This window comes from Schistocerca cancellata, chromosome 8 (genome assembly GCF_023864275.1).
Source record: "Schistocerca cancellata isolate TAMUIC-IGC-003103 chromosome 8, iqSchCanc2.1, whole genome shotgun sequence".
Classification (NCBI taxonomy): domain Eukaryota; kingdom Metazoa; phylum Arthropoda; class Insecta; order Orthoptera; family Acrididae; genus Schistocerca; species Schistocerca cancellata.
The window spans coordinates 554,663,358-554,686,846 of NC_064633.1; the positions used below are offsets into that span (position 1 = coordinate 554,663,358).

The following is a 23,489-nucleotide window of genomic DNA, read 5'->3' on the forward strand; positions in this document are numbered from 1 at the left end:
ATGACAATTCCTTCGTGATGCGTCGCGTCATCATCATCATTATTATTAATATTATTATTATAAGGGTCGATCAAAAACTTTCCGTTTGAGGGAGTTGGATATGCAACGTAACGTGACTCCGACGCAGCTACGTAAGTACCGACATTTATGCAAGAGATTAGTTGCCATTCGTGTCTTTTCGACGTGCGTGTGGTAAATGCGGAACTGTGGAGTATGGCGACGTTATTAGCAAATGCGCCCGACCAGGACCAGCGTGCTGTTACTCTTGCCTTGGTTGCCGAAGGACAAACACCGATAGACATGCATTAGAGAGTGAATAATGTGCATGGGGCAACACGACTGTCGGAAACCACAGTTATGGAGTGGCGTGCCAATTCCATGCTGCTTCATGATAACCCATGTCCCCAAGTTACACCATCTCAAGCGGGAGACACTCGAGCACCCGGACTATAGTACTGATCTCACCCCCAGTTTCTACTGGAGGAGGATGTGAAGCATCTTCACACAGTGTTTTACAAAACTGATATCTCCAACCTGGAGCATCGGTGGGATGATTGCCTCGATACTCACTGTGATTTTGACTGATTGGCACACCGATCCTTGACTGTACGGTCTTCGAACAGAAACTTTTGATCGCCCTTTACAGTTACGATCTGAAAAGAAATACGACGCATCACGAAGGAATTGTCATAATGGGACGGAAATCGGTAGGTATTACGTACATATACAGACAAACAAACGATTACAGTTTAAGAGAAAGAGATTCAGAAATTGAGCAAGTCACCAGCCCATTGGTCTCCTCTGGCCCTTACGCAAGCAGTTATTCGGCTTGGCATTGATTGATGGACTTGTTGGGTGTCATCCAGAGCGATATGCCAAATTCTGTCCAATTGGTGCGTTAGGTCGTCATACTGCCCAGCAGGTTGGAGGTCCCTGCCCATAATGCTCCAATCGTTCTCAATACTCCTTTTGGAGTGAGGGTGATAACGTGGAGAGAGAAGGGGGACGTGGAGATGGACACTCGACTGCTGCAAAGCGCAATTTTTGACCAATTACGGCTCGTCTGCTGAAGTGGGGACCGAGCCGCCCCTGTCCGCCCCGTACGGCTCTGCTCGGCCACGTAGTCCGCCAATGTCTTATGTCCGGACTCCGGAGCATAGAGAATATATACATCTACGGAATGAGCATAGCCTACTGCGCATGTTCTCTATACCAAAGCGGGCTTGTCACGTGATTTTGGGACGACGCCGTTCTCTACAATTTGCAGTAATAGCAAAACTTGAAGATTACGCGTAAACATCCGAAGCAACGACAATTCTGCACCATAGCTGTTACTAAAACTCAGACGTACATAAACGTTTCTACACGTCTGAGTTTTAGTAACAGCTATGGTATTGTCGTTGCTGCGGATGTACACGGAAGTATGCAAAGGAGAATCATTTACTTTTCGTAAGTACGTACAACAAACGTATTCACATAATTTCGTAATGATATGAGGCACTTTATATGTTGAAAAATATCGAGACACGGTATTACAAAGTCTTATTTATATGCATAATTTCTTTGATCTTATGGCCATTGTGTTCGCGAGAAAATTGCTGGATAAATTTGCAAGTATGTTTGAGTAAACTGCCAGTCACTGAATATACATTGGGCTTAATTTCATACGCAGATAAAATTTATACATAACAGTCTGATTAATTTTCTCCAATTTATGCAGGTTCTCCAACCCTTATCTACACATCTAACAATGTCTGCGTGAGACAGTTCCCTATATAGTAACATTGTAACGTAACTAATTAAAACAGATCCGACAATACGAATCAGTGCAATAGAAAACGTAAAAAGATATTGTTGCCTATCAATTCTTTTATTACTCCAAAATTCGAACCCTGATCTTGTATTTTTTTGTGCATAGTGTGTGATTTTTCTTTTCTAATGGGATGACGAAAATTGTTAGACGCTTTACTTGTTTATAAAAGTCAGAGGCTTGACTGAGGGGAAAACTGTAAATAATAAAGGACAAGCAGTTGGTGCAAATCGCGTACGGTATTTACTGTAATAATTTCATGGTTCCAAATGCATTGTTTTTTCGTGACGCTTCAGCGCCGTCTACAATGTCAATGTAGTATAATTAATTAGAACAGAGATTCGACAATATGGATAAATGCAATATAAAACGAAAAAAATGTTAGCTGTCACTTCTTATCCCGTTACCGAAAAAACGTAAATAAAGTGGAAAGAAAGTGGGAACTTAAATACGGTACTGTGGCGAAAAAGCGCAATACCATTGCTCTTCACTTCAGTTCCTGGTGTCAACTGTTAAAGATGTCTGTAAAAGGTTTAACAGTACTTATAAGCGAAGTAATAGCACTCAAAATACGGGCTAAAAAGCGCCGTCCCAGAATCACGGACTTGCGCTCCAGGAGATTTTGCGGACACAATTGTAGCTCTATGCATCCGAATGCTCATTCCATAGACATGTTTAGTCTATGCTCCGGACATGCGAATAATCGAGCGTGACCGGCCATCGCTGACATCTCACTTCACTTCGACTCGTCGCACTGCACAAAACGCCTCGCTCTGTCATCCTTCCTCTCTCTCCCTCTCTCTTTCTCTCTCTTTCTCTCTCTCCACAAAATTAACGTTTCCAAGAACTCTTACGTGACACAATTAACTTGATACAGCATGTATAAAATAATTCGATGTTGAGTATAAGCACAAAAAAGACTCATTTCCAAATGGATGTACGCTGCTTGTCAATAACAGGAAACTACGTACACATTAAATAAACACTATTCCGCAACTTTATGACATGACTGCATCTGTAAATAAAATATATGAAGAACATTACATCTTCATGGCTGTAACTACTCACAATTTTTGCTTGAAGTAAATTTATAGTTACTGTTGATCAGCAGTGGATGATCACTGACGCACTCTGGAGTTAATTGACTGTGCAGATTTGTTAATAACATGCCAGCTTTACTTAAGCACCATTCACTAGGTGTGACTGTCGCTGTAATACATAAAATACGCCTTGTAACTGCATCCATACCTGGAAGAATGTGTCTGTCCCAGCACTTTAGCACGTAATCGAATCGCCATCTCCAACGTGTATTCATATATAGAGACGTACTTCGTCTGCAGCGTAGAACTTGCTGTTGTCGCAGTTGTTGAAACGATCTCTCTTTCTGGATGCCGATGACGTTGTATCTGACGGCTCTATCTTCACAAACACTAGAGAGAGAAGTGATACAGAACTGCACGAAGATGTACCTGGAAAAAATGTAGTTTACGTTGATAAAACAGTACGCAATGAAACAATGTGCACTGACTATACATGAACAATTACGTTTGTGATTGTACGTAGTACCTGTATAACTAGCACACTTTTGTCACACACTCCTTAGAATTTCCTGCTTATCATTTGTGTCAAGCATATTGACATCAAGGAAAGATGACCATAGGAACGTAGCAATTTTATGGTTGAAGATAATTAAGACCTTCTCACGTACAAAAGTCAGGGCTCGATTTTTAATCCCTTGTATCTCGTATTAAAAAGTACATATCAGTTAGAATACATCAATTACGCTAGTTAATTAAGTCTATCTTTTCTACGTATCATGATGAAACAGTACTTGCAACTGCAGTACTGTAACACACTTCACATGATTTGAGGTCATTTTCGTTGACACGGTAGATCCGTGCATTTTTCAGTATCATCTGATGATGGTCAGACGACTGAAACTGGCTGTACAAATAAAGAATTTTACCAGCAGCTAAGAGCGGTAATACGAGGGTGGTTTGGAAAGTTATCTGAATCGCCACGAGAGGTGAGCGGTAGCACAACGAGTTGTCCACGTGATATTCATTGGACTGTTGCCTGTAACGCGTGCCAGGTCAGTGCTCTTGGAAGAGTGCTGTTGCGGTCACGTGACTTTGTTGTTGCTCCCGCGTAGTGATTTCCGAAGATGGAAAAAATCTAGATTCGAGTAGTGATTGCGTACTTCGTAAAGAAAGATATGAAAGCAATGGACATTCATGTCGATTTCCATAATACACTGGGGGACTCTGCACCTTCATATTCAACTGTTTCCAAGTGGACAAATGAATTTAAATTCGGTCGGGAGAGCTTAGATGCTGATCCGCGCAGTGGTCGGCCAAGATGTGTCACTACTCCAGAAATCATGGCAAAGGTGCACAAAATGGTCAGGGAGGATCGCCGATTGAAAGTGCATGAAATTGCTCACGCTTGCCAGATGTCATCCGAAAGGGTATATCACATTTTAACTGAAGAATTAGGAATGAAAAAAATTATCTATAAGAAGGGTACCACGACTCTTTCTGGATCAAAAACATGTGATGTCGCCATGGCAAAATTACACAAACTAAGGTATGAATCATTGCCACACCCGCCTTATTCATCTGATATGGCTCCGTCAGACATCCATCTCTTCCCAAAACTGAAAATTTTACTTGGTAGACGAAGATTCACTTGAAACGAAGAACTGATAGCCGAAATTGACAAGTATTTTGTAGGCCTGGAGGAAACTCATTTTCGAGATGGGATCAAGGCACTGGAACATCGTTGGACCAAGTGCATTAATCTACAAAGAGACTATATAGAAAACTAAAAAAAGTTTCAGTGATATAAGTACTTTTTTTTACTCTGTTCCGAGAACTTTTCAGACCACCCTCGTACGACATTTTTCAAATATATATATGAGCTGTGGGGCAAAACCTACTGAAAATACATAATCTCTTATGTTTCTTTTTTAAGATTTACTCCCATCTTCTAGACGCCTGAAAATTAAATTATAAATGAAACATTATTCACAAGAGGCCAATCCGTATTTATGTAATGCGCTGCAAGCATCAGATAATGCGCCTGATTGAGTGAATCAGTCCACGTATCAACTGTTGCAGCACATGTTTCATTAATAACGTCCTTAATAATAGGAGATGTTATTCAGATTCAAATTGCATCAACCTGTTTTATGGCATGTCGTCTCCTAGAACAGGGATGTGCATCTAGTGGGATGTACATCTAGACCTCCTCAGCTTAAGTCTCATGCATCTGGCACACAGCGCAACACACTTCACTGTTATACTTGTTATATTAATGCCGATATAACTGAAGGAGCTGTGTCAATGTGGGATTTCGTACAACTGTGTTTTTTTTTTAAGTGAATTGTTTCCGACTGGGAACACAACAGTCCAGAGCAGTCCTGTGAGATACATACCCAGTGGACTTGCTGTTTTCGTCTACAGCCAGTAGAAATTTATTCTGTAGTTTGCTTTTTACCCCTCACATTTCTTCAGTGTCTGTGCATTGCTTTAATTCTTACTGCACTGGCTTCCTCACGTTGCGTGATTACAGACACACACACCATGAATGAGAAGTCTATGCTGGCAGCAGCTGCACATCAACACACGTTTACCATATTGGGCAGACATTACCTAGGATTCGATCATGGTGTCTTTGCTCGGCCACAATAGCTGGTGCGGGCAGCCCATTTAGTTAGTAAATACATACCCGGGCAATGCCAAGTACTCGGCTATCTCTACATATATGCTGAGAACGACAAGTCTCGGAACGTTGCCAGCAGAGATATATTGCAGTAGCAACAACATTTTTTGTACTGTAAATTACTGTTTAGCCATTGGTAACACCGCGGAGTGCAGTTAGTAACATCCAAGATTCAATGCATCTCAACATTCAGTGGCCTCCAAGTTATTTTTACCACTGCACTTTCATGCATATTTAAATTTTTGGGTATGAATTTTATTTTTCGACCAGTTTAAGCTAATTGTCTGTCTAATCAGTACATTCTTAATTTTCTCACGCCATTTTAGTAGTACTGCCTATGATGACTCTTCATGGAGTATCCTTTAGTGACTGGCTACAGTTTTTAGCTGCCTGGGCTTTACTGACTTCAGCTACTGTCAAGAGAATTTTCGACCACGACGACAAGGCCACAAACGCTGGAGTTGCTCATTCCACAATATTTTACGTGACTTTCCAGTGCAACAAGGGACTAATAACCAAGATGTTTAGTCCCTTTAAACGCATAATCATCATCAGGAAAAATATCACATGCGGCAACAATCTGATACCTACAATTACGAAACCAACGACCGTTGTAATTTTTTATGATACGAAAGCAAGTAAATAAATGTATGTACTTTCATTCTAAGCGTCTTTAGATTGGTTATACAGTTCGGGGCGCTCGCTAGTCAGTAGAAGAAAGCACTGTCTTCGCTTATGGCTTGTTTCGGCGTCGCCACATCAGTTTACTCGAGGTGTGCTGTTGTGAAGAAATTAAGGCTGCCCCACTTTACGTTTGTACAAATGAATAACACTATACTATAATCCGGTTTTTGAGATCTAATGGTGTACCAGGAGCAAAAGGCACAATACTGCGGCAATGTTCTACCGTGGCGAAGTGTTTGCCTGTGGACTAAACAATTCAGAAGGGGCCAAATAAGCCCGAAGGACTGGGAAAGATCAAGGCATGCACTGACTTCCAACGCTGATGCCAGCATGGAGCAAATCTGTCACGTGACTTTGGAAAGCCGACGAGTGACTGTAGTGACTGTTAATGAAGAAGCAAACCAAATGCACATTAGTTATCGTTCTGCATATGATGTCATCCACAACAAGTTCAAATACACTTAAGTCTGCGCAAGATGCGTCCAAAACCAACTCAATGAAGAGCATAATCACAGTCATATGAGAATCTGTCAGCAGCTGCTGGACTGACGTGCTAATGGAGAGGAAATATTTCTGAAATGAATCTTCACTGAAGATGAAACATGGGTTAAACTTTGAACCAGAGAGCAAATGCTATTCTGCGGAATGGAAACACACTGGATCTTCTTCAAAAAAGCAATTCAAGAGTCAACCATTCGCGGCTCAAGATTTTTTGGGGCATACAAGGAACAACTGTGGAAATGGGGTCAGCAGTAAACATACTTTACAGTGATATGTTTTGCAACGAGCTGAGGCCTACAATGGTAAATAAAGTATTTGTAATTCAGAAAAGAGCAATTCGAATTATAAGTGGAGAAAACAGGAATCATTCACGCAGAAATCTTCTTAAAACACACAAAATATTAACAATGACCTCACAATATATCCTATACCTTATGTGCTTTTCCGCTAAGAACCTACACATGTACAAAACCAATACTTCTTATCATGACTATGACACAAGAACAAAACATGACTTTCATGTTGAAGGAAAAAACTTGAGTCTGATACAAAATGGAGTATACTACTCAAGATTAAAGGTGTTTGATGCACTCCCATCTGAAATAAAAAATCTTACGAGTGAAATAACACAATTTAAGAGTAAATTGAAGGAATATCTTGAGGAAAAAGCGGTTTACTCTCTTAATCAATTCTTAATGTAACATTATAACTTAGATGTAATACTTTACTTGTAATATTTGCTATTGCCACTTTGTAACTTAATACATCTTACACCAGTAAGGGAATTCGTGTTCATGCAATTGGCACTATCAAATTCTTGATAATATATAGTTTGTAATATCGAAAATTGTAATTTATAATTTTATCGTTTTATACCTCTGTTTTACCATAGAAAATGCTTAAGCCTGTAACTATTAGCATACTTTGTTTTTTATACACCAATTGCAATTTACATTTGTTAGCATATACAAGTAGGTTACTCTGTTAATTTATATTGTGACTCGTTCCATATCCATGCAATTCTTTCGTATACCGGATCTACGGAACACGAATTAATAAATAAATAAATTCAAAACAAACATCGAGGTCTATTGTCAGACAGCGTTCTTTTTTTCCATGACAGTGCGCTTGCATGATTTAAACTCTTCATATTGTTCATTTCGATGTGTTGGAGTAGCCTGTATATAGTCCTTAAATCGTGTTATCCGATTTCAATTTATCTGGTCCACTTAGAAACGTCTGTTGAAGAGGAGGAGGAAGAGCTCCATATGTGATTCTTTCTCGGCCTAAAAACTCTTTTTTCTAAGAGTATTAGAAACTTTGTGCAACGATGCATCAAATGCACTGAAAATTAAGATGGCTATGTAGTAAAAATAGGTCACCATTACTTTTGCTGGCGTAATAAATTAGAAAAACGTCGTGTAAATAGTTTTGTCCTCTTACAAAGTTTTATATATATATATATATATGTGTGTGTGTGTGTGTGTGTGTGTGTGTGTGTGTGTGTGTGTTTGTTTACACTATCACTCTTGTTGCAGGGCAAATGATATACATGGACAGCTGGCAAATGATGATGTACCTGGGAACGCCGGTGATGCCTGACCTCAATTCGCTCATTACTACGGGGCTGTACATCAATGATCTCTCAATGCATGACTTCAGCAGGTAAGCAATAGCCTGATCATTAGCCACAAACTGTTGGTTTGATTTACAGTACATACCGCATAAACTACACCTGCATCTATACTCTTCAATAGCAGAGAGTATTTCCCATTCTCCTTGTTCCATTCGCGTATGGAGCTCGCTCTACCTAGTCTAATCTTAACTTCGCTGTCTCCACTTGTATGATTCGTACGGGTTTGTAGTATATTCCTCACTTAACACCAGTTGCTGAAACTGCTTAAATTGTCTTTCGTGGGACAGTTGGCGTTTCTCTTCTAGTATCTGGCAGTTCAAGTTTTCCAATACCCCTGTGGCTCTCTCCAGTGGTCAAACAAACCTGTTACCACTAGTGCTGCAGTTCTTTGCCTACGTTCAGTATCCCCTGTTAGTCTCACACACTATAACTGTATTCTGGAATCGTCTGCACACGGGGTTTGCAAGCAATTTCCTTTATATAGTGACTGAATTTTCCCAGTACCATACTAACGAAATGAAATATGCCACTTTCTATGATCTACGTGATCAGTTCATCTCATGTTTCAAAAAAATCCTGTACCCAAGTATTTGTATGAACTGGGTGATTCGAACTGTAACTTACTGATATTGTAGTTGTAGAATACTATGTATCTACGTTTTGTGACAGCTGTAGTCTCTTATTTATGAACATTTAAATAAAGTTGCCAGTCTTTGATAGCCTTGCAGTCTTACCAGCATCTGACTGTGAAAGCTAATTATGTAGCTTTTTTAGACAACACTATGTTATACTCGTAGATAAATAACGAGAAAGAAACCGCAACACCAAGAAGAAGTTGTGCGATGTAAACGAAAGTTGGTAAGCGTATTTTTGCATCTGAAATATGATGTCTATTCAAATTTCGCGGCAGTCGCATAAGTGTGGCGTTAATAGCGCCTTGAATGAGGTCGTGTAATAGGGCTGCCAGAAGCTGCATGTTCCTTTCGCTACACTACAGAAAGACTTGCAGGAATTCAGCCACTCTACATGACTACTGGCAGCGGTGTTCACGAGAGAGTCGCAAGAAAACCGGACTCCGGAGGGCCAAGTGGGACTACCGAGAGAGAAGACTATCGTGTTAGGTGTATGGCTCTGCCCCATTGTACTGCTTCTGCAGCAGCAATTTGGGCAGCATTTGGTACCACAGTGACACAACGGACTGTTTCATATCGGTTACTTAAAGGGCAGCTCCGAGCCAGACGCTTTGTACAATACGTTCCACTGACCTCAAATCACCGCCATTTGCGACTTCAGTGGTACCAAGTAAGACCTTGTTGGAGGTCAGAGTCGAGGTCTGTTGTGTTTTCTGATGAAAACTGGTTCTGCCCCGGTGCCAGTGAATAAGGCCAGCTGAGGGCCTACGACCAACCTGTCTGCATGCTAGACGCACCTGCGAGTTATCATCCAAAGTGAGATTTCGTATGACAGCAAGAGCGCGCTCGTTGTTTTCCGATGCACCCTGACTGCAGATTTCTATGTTAGTCTGGGATTCGAACTGTTGTGCTGCCATTATGAACAGCATTCCAGGGGGGATCATAGAATGAAGGCTTTCACGGCAGGTGTTGTCATCACTTAACATTTCCGGGCTGAGATGCCGTAGTCCATATATAGAACTCTCCCCAGACGTTTCGCCTTCCACTGCGGAAGGCATCCTCCGAGGACAATTGGCGAACTGCAACGAGAGCGCGAGCGAGCGCCGTATATATAAGCCATCCAGAGGGCGCCGCTGTCATTCACGTGACGTCGGCTGTGCTATGATCTCTGATATTGCCAACTTTCTCAATTGAAATTAATCGATTGTCACGCTGTTGCTGCAATGTTGACATCCATATCTTATCCAGCTTAATGCCTTCATCTTTTCCATTAAAATTATTGCAGTGTTTGGCAATCTCAGTGGCCTCTCTGTACATTCGCTCATAACAATGCGACGTCTTTGCTACGACGGTCGTCTCACTAAACTTTATTTTATGATCACCTTCCTGAAACACATGTTCCGCTACAGCCGATTTATGTATATCCGAGGCAGCAGTTCCATTTATGTTCACCAAGATGGGTGTTGACGCTTCTTTTTGTTGTGCCTATATAGACCTTTCCACAACTGCACGGAATTTTATAGACACCTGGTGTAGCTAGAGGATGTCGTTTATCCTTTTCGGATCTTAAACATTCTTTTATTTTCGTGGTGGGTCTGAAAACAGTTTACACATCGTACTTGCTTAAAATTTTTCCAATACGATCAGTGACCTTACTGATAAATGGTAAGAACACTTTACCCTTTAGTTGGTGTCGATCTTCATCCGTCCTGGTTGTCAGTCTAGGGCGTAGTGGGCGATCTATCTCTCTGTTGGAATAACCACTTGAACAACGGGCGCTGCAAACAGCTAGAAAAAGACCAGCCAGATGGTACTGTTATGTAGACGATAGATTTGTTATATTGACCCATGGGGAAGAGGAACTGGATGCCTTCCTGTTACACCTGAATACACTCCTGGAAATTGAAATAACACCGTGAATTCATTGTCCCAGGAAGGGGAAACTTTATTGACACATTCCTGGGGTCAGATACATCACATGATCACACTGACAGAACCACAGGCACATAGACACAGGCAACAGAGCATGCACAATGTCGGCACTAGTACAGTGTATATCCACCTTTCGCAGCAATGCAGGCTGCTATTCTCCCATGGAGACGATCGTAGAGATGCTGGATGTAGTCCTGTGGAACAGCTTGCCGTGCCATTTCCACCTGGCGCCTCAGTTGGACCAGCGTTCGTGCTGGACGTGCAGACCGCGTGAGACGACGCTTCATCCAGTCCCAAACATGCTCAATGGGGGACAGATCCGGAGATCTTGCTGGCCAGGGTAGTTGACTTACACCTTCTAGAGCACGTTGGGTGGCACGGGATACATGCGGACGTGCATTGTCCTGTTGGAACAGCAAGTTCCCTTGCCGGTCTAGGAATGGTAGAACGATGGGTTCGATGACGGTTTGGATGTACCGTGCACTATTCAGTGTCCCCTCGACGATCACCAGTGGTGTACGGCCAGTGTAGGAGATCGCTCCCCACATCATGATGCCGGGTGTCGGCCCTGTGTGCCTCGGTCGTATGCAGTGCTGATTGTGGCGCTCACCTGCACGGCGCCAAACACGCATACGACCATCATTGGCACCAAGGCAGAAGCGACTCTCATCGCTGAAGACGACACGTCTCCATTCGTCCCTCCATTCACGCCTGTCGCGACACCACTGGAGGCGGGCTGCACGATGTTGGGGCGTGAGCGGAAGACGGCCTAACGGTGTGCGGGACCGTAGCCCAGCTTCATGGAGACGGTTGCGAATGGTCCTCGCCGATACCCCAGGAGCAACAGTGTCCCTAATTTGCTGGGAAGTGGCGGTGCGGCCCCCTACGGCACTGCGTAGGATCCTACGGTCTTGGCGTGCATCCGTGCGTCGCTGCGGTCCGGTCCCAGGTCGACGGGCACGTGCACCTTCCGCCGACCACTGGCGACAACATCGATGTACTGTGGAGACCTCACGCCCCACGTGTTGAGCAATTCGGCGGTACGTCCACCCGGCCTCCCGCATGCCCACTATACGCCCTCGCTCAAAGTCCGTCAACTGCACATACGGTTCACGTCCACGCTGTCGCGGCATGCTACCAGTGTTAAAGACTGCGATGGAGCTCCGTATGCCACGGCAAACTGGCTGACACTGACGGCGGCGGTGCACAAATGCTGCGCAGCTAGCGCCATTCGACGGCCAACACCGCGGTTCCTGGTGTGTCCGCTGTGCCGTGCGTGTGATCATTGCTTGTACAGCCCTCTCGCAGTGTCCGGAGCAAGTATGGTGGGTCTGACACACCGGTGTCAATGTGTTCTTTTTTCCATTTCCAGGAGTGTAGTATTAATCCAAGAATTCAATTCACTATGGAAAAGGAAATCGATGGGCACTTGAACTTCTTAGATGTGACTGTAATCAAACGAGAGGATGGATCATTGGGTCATAAGGTTTTCAGGAAAGATACACACACTGATCGTTATCTGCAGAAAGATTCTAACCACCACCCAAGACATAAAAGAAGAGTGATTAAAACATTAATAGACAGGGAGCACAAAATATGTGAACCAGCTCACTTAGATGATGAGTTTGAACACCTTAAAGCGACCTTCAAGAAGAATGGGTATTCCAACAGAGAGATAGATCGCGCACAACGCCCTAGATTGACAACAAGGATGGACGAGGATCGACACCAACCCAACGGTAAAGTGTTCTTACCATTTATCAATAAGGTCACTGATCGCATTGGAAAAATTTTAAGCAAGTACGATGTGGAAACTGTTTTCAGACCCACCACGAAAATAAAAGAAAAGGATAAACGACATCCTCTAGCTACACCAGGTGTCTATAAAATTCCGTGCAGTTGTGGAAAGGTCTATATAGGCACAACAAAAAGAAGCGTCAACACCCGTCTGGGTGAACATTAAAGGAACTGCCGCCTCGGACATACTGATAAATCGTCTGTAGCGGAACATGTGTTTCAGGAAGGTGACCATGAAATAAAGTTTAGTGAGACGACAGTCATAGCAAAGATGTCGCACTATTACGAGTGAATGTACAGAGAGGCCATTGAGATTGCCTAACACTGCAATAATTTTAATAGAAAAGATTAAGGCATTAAGATGGTTAAGATATGGATGTCAACATTGCAGCAACAGCGTGACAATCGATTAATTTCAATTGAGAAAGTTGGCAATATCAGAGATAATAGCACAGCCGACGTCACGTGATTGACAGCGGCGCCCTCTGGATGGCTTATATATACGGCGCTCGCTCGCGCTTTCGTTGCAGTTCGCCAATCGTCCTCGGAGGATGCCTTCTGCAGTGGAAGGCGAAACGTCAGGGGAGAGTTTTATGTATGGACCATGGCATCTCAGCCCGGAAATGTTAAGTGATGATTCCAGGGGGAGTTTTGCAACAGGACAATGGTCGTCCGCGTACCGCTGTTGTAACCTAACATGCTCTACAGAGTGTCGACAGGTTGCCTTGACCTGCTCGATCACCAGATCTGTCTACAATAGTGCACGTATGGTAAATCCTCGGACAACTCCAGTGTCATCCTCAAACAGCATGAACCGACCTTCTACTGACCGACCAAGTGCAACAGGCATTGATCACCAGCCTATAAAATGGCATACAGGCACCTGTAGAACACAATGTATGCACGTTTGCAAGCTTACATTCAACATTCTTGCACTTACATCACTTATTGATGTACCAGCATTTCACCTTTGCAATGGCTTATCTCGCACTTACATTAACGAGGGATCTTGCAATGTTAATCACTTAAATACGTTACCTAGACAAATATGTTCCAGAAATTTCATTACTCTACTTTTTTTTGTGTGTGTTCCGATTTTTTTTGCGTCAGTGTATATCAGCTGCAGAAAGTATTAGGTTACTATTAATACTGTCTGCCAGATCATTAATGTAAAACATCTACAGCAAGGACCCAAACATACTTCCTTCGGGCATGCCTGAATATACTTTTATATCTGTCAATGACTATCTTACTAGAAAACATTACCAAATTGACATCACACTTTAAGGAGGAAAAAGCGCACTTGCAAGATATCAGAGCCAGATTCCGACAGCACGTAGCTGTGACCTTCTGAAAGTTCAGCTTCTGAACTTCGCGTGCACCTCTTAGTTTGTCACTCGCTCTGCCCCACTGCAGCCACCTATTACCTGAGCGCGAAGTACTATACAGCAGAGTAATAACCGGAGCCATCCTATTCGTGGGATGTCCAGTTGAGGTGGGAGGTAGAGATATCTGCTCAACATGTTTTGAAAACATGTTATTGTAAGTGGAAAAAATGTAAATATTTCAATATCACGCACATAGCTCTATACGTTCAATATTAGTTTTCACAATATTCCTGTAATGGTATTCGGCAACTTATAACCACTCCTCAAAGTTTCCTGTTCAACTGTTGCCAATTGAACTAATCAGTTAAATTTTGTCAGGAGAGCTTAGATGATGATCCGTGAAGTGGTCGGCCAAGATGTGTCACTGCTCCAGAAATCATTGCAAAAGTGCACAAAATGGTCATGGTGGATCGCTGACTGAAAGTGCGTGAAATTGCTCATGCTTCCGAGATAGCATCTGAAAGGGTATATCACATTTTAACTGAAGAAGTAGAAATGAAAAAATTATCTGCAAGATGGGTGCCGTGACTCTTGACGCTGGATCAGAAATACATGAGAAATGACGTATCAGAACGATGTTTGGTATGTTTTAGTAGAAATGAACAAGACTTTTTGTGCCGGTTTGTGACCACAGATGAAACTACTATGCTATACCCCAGAAACAAAAAAATAGTCAAAGTAGTGGAAAAATGCTGATTCTCCGCCACCAAAGAAAGCGAAGACAATTTCTTTGGTGGCAAAGGTCATGGCATCAGTGTTCTGGGATGCGAAGGGAATTCTGTTTGTAGATTATCTTCCCACTGGGCAAACAATTACTGGAGAATTCTATGCTAACGTTTTGGACAAATTGCAACAAAAGATACGCGAAAAATGGCCAGGTTTACAAGGAAGAAAGTGATCTTCCATCAAGACTATGCACGCCCGCACACATGTGCCGTCGCCATGGCAAAATTACAAGAACTAAGGTGTGAATTGTTGCCACATCCCCCTTATTCACCTGATATGGCTCCGTCAGACTTCCATCTCTTCCCAAAACTGAAAACTTTTCTTGGTGGACGAAGATTCACTTCAAACAAAGAAATGATAACTGGAGTTGACAACTATTTTGCAGGCCTGGAGGAAACTCATTTTCGATATGGGATCAAGGCACTGGAACATCGTTGGACCAATTGCATTAACCTGCAAGGAGACTACATTGAAAAACAAAAAAAGTTTCACTGATGTGAGCACTTTTATTTCTATTCCGTTCTGAGTACTTTTCAAACCACCCTTGTTCAAAAATGCTTGATCCATGGCATTCAGGATGTCTTGTGAGAAAAGCATGAGTTGAGTTTCGTGTGAATGATGTTTTAGGAAGCCATGTTGATTGGCTTGGAGGAGGCCATTCTATTGGAGATATCTCACTACTTTTGCACTCTGAATATATTTTAAGATTCTACAACAGACAAATGTCAATGATATAGTACCAAAATACATACAGTTTAAGATATTAGAGGATAATTTGGTGGAGCTCTTGCAGATGGGTGTGACTTTGTACTTTCTTCCATTCAACACCACATGAATGGGGAGTTGAATTGGAAGTATCTGTGTATTAAGTCAGGTTTGCTGTGGTTACACCGAAGGTCAGTTCAGCCGACCAGTCGGGAAGGTTTCCTTTTCCGGTGTTGCCACTTTCTCTTCCTTAAAGTGAGTGATGGAGTGTGATGCTTAAAGCACCAGAGTAGTATTTTGGTGGAACAGAGTTGAAATACCCAACTGGTTATCCCAGTTTTTCGTGAATTTCCTAAATCACTTATGGTGAATAAAGGCATTGTCCCTTTGAAAATGCCACAGTTCCAGCTTTGTTACATTCAAGATTTTGATTCATCTGTACTGACATGCTTATTGATTCAACTTTAAATCTGAAGTGCCTTCCGTGTGAAGTACAAGTCGTGTGTTAAGTGTAACTGGGTAGCACGTGCAGATGTGAGTTTCAGTTCTGGGATGGGCCACTGCATGGAAATCTGCCCCACCCACCATCCACACCCTCTCCTACAGATATAAAATGGTGTCACCCCCACTTTTAATGTGCCACAGGAGCCTAAATGTTGTTTAGCTACCAGAGGGACATTAACCAACAAGATTGCCTTTCTTGCAAAATTGTTCATTACAAAGATATTGTAGAGGATGTGAGTGGGCTCTAATAGAAGATGGTGAGTGAAAGTGAGTCACTATAAGGCAGCACAATCTGTTTATTACTCCAATACTTGATATGGAAAGCTCAAGACTACATCTGGCAGGTCTGGAAGGTGGGCTTTCACACATGGACCTGGTGACAAAGTGATATTGTAGGTCACTGACAGCTGCTATGCTCAGTGCAGCTCAGGGGTGGTGCAAACTTGTGTAGTTGACATCTCCGACTGAGACACGCCTGTCTGGCAATGGTGGCTGGCTCTGGCTGCTGCCCCATTACTTTGGTGGCTCGGACGGCCTCAATGCAACTCCTGGCCCCAACAGTGGGTAGCTGGAGCCCCTGCCAGATGGCGCTGTCAAGATGATGGTGGAGCGGAAGCTGACACAGTAGTGGACACCAGCTCAGTCACTTACTGTTTGGATCAATGGCTGGATGGACAGTGTTCATAGGTGTCAAACATGGTTTTTTGTGGTATTTCTGCTGTAAATGTTATGCATGCCACATGCTGCAGTTCCCTTGTTTCAGTAACTAACTAAACACTGCAATTGCTGCAAGTGGCTTTTTTTACAGCCTCAGGCTATCTTACCCAGGACCATGCCATTACCGTATGAATAGCAGTACTTCTTTTTTTACATAGCACCCTATACTTTTTTTATTCTGTAAGTCACTTCCTCTCCTCAAGACCTGTTCAAAAGTGTATCACAGTGTATGACTACTATTGCCAGTTACTATAGTTTGCTACTTATGGGTCACTCTGTAGGCTGGCCCAATTTAACACTACTTCAGTTGTACATCTGGCTTGCAGTAGTTACATAATTTTTTAAGAGTTTTCGGTTTTAGAGGGCTTATTCTCATAACCTAATCAATTTTACATTGTGAATATTTTAATCTTATTAGTGCAGTTAGAGAATCTCTCTTGGACTACTCAGTTGTATGTCATAAATTTACTGTGTAACATATGGTGGCCAAAGTAGAGAGAATATAAAACGCAGTCTGGTTATAACAAGAAAGCATTCAAAAAAATAGGAATTTTTTAATATCAATTATAAATTTAAGTGTTAGAAATTTTTTTTCAGAATCTATTTGCCTTGTGTGTAGCCTCACGTGAAAGTGGCATATAGATGATAGAGTTCAGATATGAAGAGAATAGAAAGGATAAATATGTGGTGCTACAGATGGCATCAAACCAGTCTTTGGACTGAAGACAACAACAGCAGCAACAACATGTAATACTCTGGATGTGTTGCGTAGTAGGACATTGTTGTTGTTGTTGTGGTCTTCAGTCTGGAAACTGGTTTGATGCAGCTCTCTGTGCTACTCTATCCTGTGCAAGCTTCTTCATTTCCCAGTACTTACCGCAACACACATCCTTCTGAATCTGCTTAGTGTATACATCTCTTGGTCTCCCTCTATGATTTTTACCCTCCACACTGCCCTCCAATGCTAAAGTTGTGATCCCTTGATGCCTCAGAACATGTCCTACTAACCGGCCACTCTTCTTGTCAAGATGTGCCACATACTCCTCTTCTCCCCAATTCTATTCAATACTTCCTCATTAGTTATGTGATCTACCCATCTAATCTTCCGCATTCTTCTGTAGCACCACATTTTGAAAGCTTCTATTCTCTTTTTGTCCAAAATATTTATCGTCCATGTTTCACTTCCATACATGGCTACGCTCCATACAAATATTTTTAGAAACGACTTCCTGACACTTAAATCTATACTCGATGTTAACAAATTTCTCTTCTTCAGGAACGCTTTCCTTGCCATTGCCAGTCTACATTTTATACCTTCTCTACTTCCACCATCATCAGTTATTTTGCTCCCCAAATAGCAAAACTCCTTTACTACTTTAACTGCCTCATTTTCTAATCTAATTCCCTCAGCATCACCCGACTTAATTCATCTACATTCCATTATCCACGTTTTGCTTTTGTTGATGTTCCTCTTATATCCTCCTTTCAAGACACTGTCCATTCCGTTCAACTGCTCTTCCAATTCCTTTGCTGTCTCTGATAGAATTACAATGTCATCGGCGAATCTCAAAGTTTTTATTTCTTCTCCATGGATTTTAATACCTACTCCGAATTTTTCTTTTGTTTCCTTCACTGCCTGCTCAATATACAGATTGAATAACATCGGAGAGAGGCTACAACCCTGTCTCACTCCCTTCCCAACTACTGCTTCCCTTTCATGCCCCTTGATTCTTACACTCCTGGAAATGGAAAAAAGAACACATTGACACCGGTGTGTCAGACCCACCACACTTGCTCCGGACACTGCGAGAGGGCTGTACAAGCAATGATCACACGCACAGCACAGCGGACACACCAGGAACCGCAGTGTTGGCCGTCGAATGGCGCTAGCTGCGCAGCATTTGTGCACCGCCGCCGTCAGTGTCAGCCAGTTTGACGTGCCATACGGAGCTCCATCGCAGTCTTTAACACTGGTAGCATGCCGCGACAGCGTGGACGGGAACCGTATGTGCAGTTGACGGACTTTGAGCGAGGGCGTATAGTGGGCATGCGGGAGGCCGGGTGGACGTAACGCCGAATTGCTCAACACGTGGGGCGTGAGGTCTCCACAGTACATCGATGTTGTCGCCAGTGGTTGGCGGAAGGTGCACGTGCCTGTCGACCTGGGACCGGACCGCAGCGACGCACGGATGCACGCCAAGACCGTAGGATCCTACGCAGTGCCGTAGGGGACCGCACCGCCACTTCCCAGCAAATTAGGGACACTGTTGCTCCTGGGGTATCGGCGAGGACCATTCGCAACCGTCTCCATGAAGCTGGGCTACGGTCCCGCACACCATTAGGCCGTCATCCGCTCACGCCCCAACATCGTGCAGCCCGCCTCCAGTGGTGTCGCGACAGGCGTGCATGGAGGGACGAATGGAGACGTGTCGTCTTCAGCGATGAGAGTCGCTTCTGCCTTGGTGCCAATGATGGTCGTATGCGTGTTTGGTGCCGTGCAGGTGAGCGCCACAATCAGGACTGCATACGACCGAGGCACACAGGGCCAACACCCGGCATCATGGTGTGGGGAGCGATCTCCTACACTGGCCGTACACCACTGGTGATCGTCGAGGGGACACTGAATAGTGCACGGTACATCCAAACCGTCATCAAACGCATCGTTCTATCATTCCTAGACCGGCAAGGGAACTTGCTGTTCCAACAGGACAATGCACATCCGCATGTATCCCGTGCCACCCAACGTGCTCTAGAAGGTGTAAGTCAACTACCCTGGCCAGCAAGATCTCCGGATCTGTCCCCCATTGAGCATGTTTGGGACTGGATGAAGCGTCGTCTCACGAGGTCTGCACGTCCAGCACGAACGCTGGTCCAACTGAGGCGCCAGGTGGAAATGGCATGGCAAGCCATTCCACAGGACTACATCCAGCATCTCTACGATCGTCTCCATGGGAGAATAGCAGCCTGCATTGCTGCGAAAGGTGGATATACACTGTACTAGTGCCGACATTGTGCATGCTCTGTTGCCTGTGTCTATGTGCCTGTGGTTCTGTCAGTGTGATCATGTGATGTATCTGACCCCAGGAATGTGTCAATAAAGTTTCCCCTTCCTGGGACAATGAATTCACGGTGTTCTTATTTCAATTTCCAGGAGTGTATATATAACTGCCATCTGGTTTCTGTACAAATTGTAAATAGTCTTTCGCTCCCTGTATTTTACCCCTGCCACCTTTAGAATTTGAAAGAGAGTATTCCAGTCAACACTGTCAAAAGCTGTCTCTAAGTCTACAAATGCTAGAAACGTAGGTTTGCCTTTCCTTAATCTAGCTTCTAAGATAGGTCGCAGGGTCAGTATTGCCTCATGTGTTCCAATATTTCTACAGAATCCAAACTGATCTTCCCCGAGGTTGGCTTCTACTAGTTTTTCCATTCGTCTGTAAAGAATTCACGTTAGTATTTTGCAGCTGTGACTCATTAAACTGATAGTTCGGTAATTTTCACATCTGTCAACACATGCTTTCTTTGGGATTGGAATTATTATATTCTTCTTGAAGTCTGAGGGTATTTCGCCTGTCTCATACATCTTACTCACCGGATGGTAGAGTTTTGTCAGGACTGGCTCTCCCAAGGCCATCAGTAGTTCTAATGGAATGTTGTCTACTCCCGGGGACTTGTTTCGACTCAGGTCTTCAGTGCTCTGTCAAACTCTTCACGCAGTATCGTATCTCCCATTTCATCTTCATCTACATCCTCTTCCATTTCCATAATATTGTCCTCAAGTACATCACCCTTGTATAGACCCTCTATATATTCCTTCCACCTTTCTGCTTTCCCTTCTTTGCTTAGAACTGGGTTTCCATCTGAGCTCTTGATATTCATACAAGTGGTTCTCTTTTCTCCAAAGGTCTCTTTAATCTTCCTGTAGGCTGTATCTATCTTACCCCTAGTGAGATAAGCCTCTACATCCTTACATTTGTCCTCTAGCCATCCCTGCTTAGCCATTTTGCACTTCCTGTCGATCTCATTTTTGAGACGTCTGTGTTCCTTTTTGCCTGCTTCATTTACTGCATTTTTATATTTTCTCCTTTCATCAATTAAGTTCAATATTTCTTCTGTTACCCAAGGAGTTCTACTAGCCCTCGTCTTTTTACCTACTTGATCCTCTGCTGCCTTCACTACTTCATCTCTCAGAGCTACCCATTCTTCTTCTACTGTACTTCTTTCCCCCATTCATGTCAATTGTTCCCTTACGCTCTCCCTGAAACTCTGTACAACCTCTGGTTCATTCAGTTTATCCAGGTCCCATCTCCTTAAATTCCCATCTTTTTGCAGTTTCTTCAGTTTTAATCTGCAGTTCATAACCAATAGATTGTGGTCAGAGTCCACATCTGCCCCTGGAAATGTCTTACAATTTAAAACCTGGTTCCTAAATCTCTGTCTTACCATTATATAATCTATCTGATACCTTCTAGTATCTCCAGGATTCTTCCATGTATACAACCTTCTTTCATGATTCTTGAACCAAGTGTTATCTATCATTAAGTTATGCTCCGTGCAAAACTCTACCAGGCGGCTTCCTCTTTCATTTCTTACCCCCAATCCATATTCACCTACTACGTTTCCTTCTCTCCCTTTTCCTACTGTCTAATTCCAGTCACCCATGACTATTAAATTTTCATCTCCCTTCACTACCTGAATAATTTATTTGTAATAAATTTGTATGCTGCTATATTTTTTATTTTTTAACCATAGACCTACATTTTCAAGCAAGTGCATTGTCTATAGAAGTTACTTTCTTTTCAAACACATCTTCTAATAATGACTTGGAAAAATGCCAAAACTGATTTTTGTGACCTGAAAATAAAACATTTTTTCTGATATTGCAGCAATTCTGAGCGTTCAATCTTGAACTAAATGAACCTTTTACTAAAATTCCAGTGTCACTTATATTACTTTTTCAAGTACTGTACTCTTAAAATTATTTAATTCTTGTCAGCCAAAATACATTTATGGTACAAGTACACAATTAAGTGTGAGGGATAACCTTCATATTATTGTGCTTAGGCGGTTTCGTTACATGGATAACAGTGAAAATGTCACTATGGAACAGTGCTGTCATAATAGTCAATAACACAACATCTATTTGTGGAAAATGTCCATGACATAAAACTAAGACCAAGTGTGTTGATCTGCTCACTCTTTCTCCCATCTGATCTACACTTTTTTGCCACTCTGCCATCTTGGTTTCAGGTGATTTTTTTGGTATGATGCTGAAAATGTCACTGAAAGGAAACAAACAAGGGAAACTGGCCATTGCATCCCCCTCAGATTTAGTGGTAAGATGGCCCAATGGATAGCACATGAAAAATAGGACACAGATCAAGCACAAAAACTGGAAGCCTTACTGACCTGTGACAAAAAGAAACAAAATAGAAACAGTGAATAGTGGAAGCTGAGGATGTGCAACATCAAGTGAACCTCAATGCTCACAGCATCATGGTTATGTGGTCATGGTTTTGGACTGTGAAGGAAGGAATTCGGGTTCAAATTTCCCTAATCCCCCACATAATATTCCACATATATATAGTCCACAAAATTATGAACTGTCCATCCGATCATTGACCTGTCTGTTCACTGTATTCAAATTTGTGTCTGTGTCTTGTGATGTAATGTCTGTTTGCAACAGTGAGGTGTAAGGAAGGGACCTCCAGACACACATACCTCCTATTTGTCCTACCCAAGTACCACATGTTATGACTGCTGTGTTCCGTTTTTGAAGTTCTGACTTTTGAATTCCTTTGTTGCAACATAGTTCACACTCATTTATTTGATTATATTAGATTAGACTAGATTCAGTTTTCGTTCCATAGACCCAGAAAATGAGATGGTTCTCATGGGTGTGGAACATGTCAGAAAGTATAACACAAAACATTTGAATATAACTCTTACTACCCTGATCATTTGTCAGGAGATAGTCAAAATACGTTAATACAATGCAATAAACTGGAACAGCTAATATTTACAGAATTAACACGCTGTCAAAATGAAACAATGTTATGCGCTATTAATAAATTTATCAGACAGAAAATACCTAATCTTCACTGTTGCGACCAAGTGTTGTCAAAACTGAAATCTAACCAATATTTTTACTTAAGCAGGCTTAACAGATTCCGTTAAGATATTCATCTATGAAGTAGATGTTATTTTCATTTCTGTGAAAGGTCTATGTGGCAACTTGACTGTTCTCACTATTTATCACATTTACTTGCAACAGTAATATATTCCTAAGACATGACTCGTATTCTATAATCAATGTATAGTATGACAATTGCCAAGACTACAGAAGAGAACAGACATGTCAATGACCAGATGAAAAGTTCATAATTCTGTGCAAGAAAAAAAAAGTGAGGGAGATTTGCACAAAGGTACCCACTTTGCAGTTCAATACCATGACCACACAAGCAAGACGATGTGATTCTTGCAATGCACATGATATTGCACATCTTGAACTTGGACCATTCACTGTTTCTATTTTGCTTCTTTTTTCACATTTCAGTATGCCTTCATCCTGTTTTTATGCTTGATCTGTGTTCAGGTTTTGATGGGCTATCCACTGGGCCATTTTGCCACTAAATCTGAGAGGAGTGTGATGGGGAGTTTCCCTTGTAATTTGGATCAATGCAACAGTTTACAAGTGTTACTAAGAGTGTTGGGACTACAAGGAAATGTGTGTT

The 23,489-nt window shown here is 42.5% G+C and overlaps 1 protein-coding gene across 1 annotated transcript in view; it reads left to right on the forward strand.

Annotated features, from left to right (window-relative positions):
* LOC126095129 (soluble guanylate cyclase 88E) overlaps positions 1–23,489 on the forward strand; it is a 421,452-nt gene that overhangs the window by 310,900 nt on the left and 87,063 nt on the right. The window contains exon 8 of the mRNA XM_049909837.1: positions 8,257–8,383. Within this exon, the coding sequence (XP_049765794.1) occupies positions 8,257–8,383 (127 nt within the window). The remainder of the gene's footprint in view (positions 1–8,256; positions 8,384–23,489) is intronic.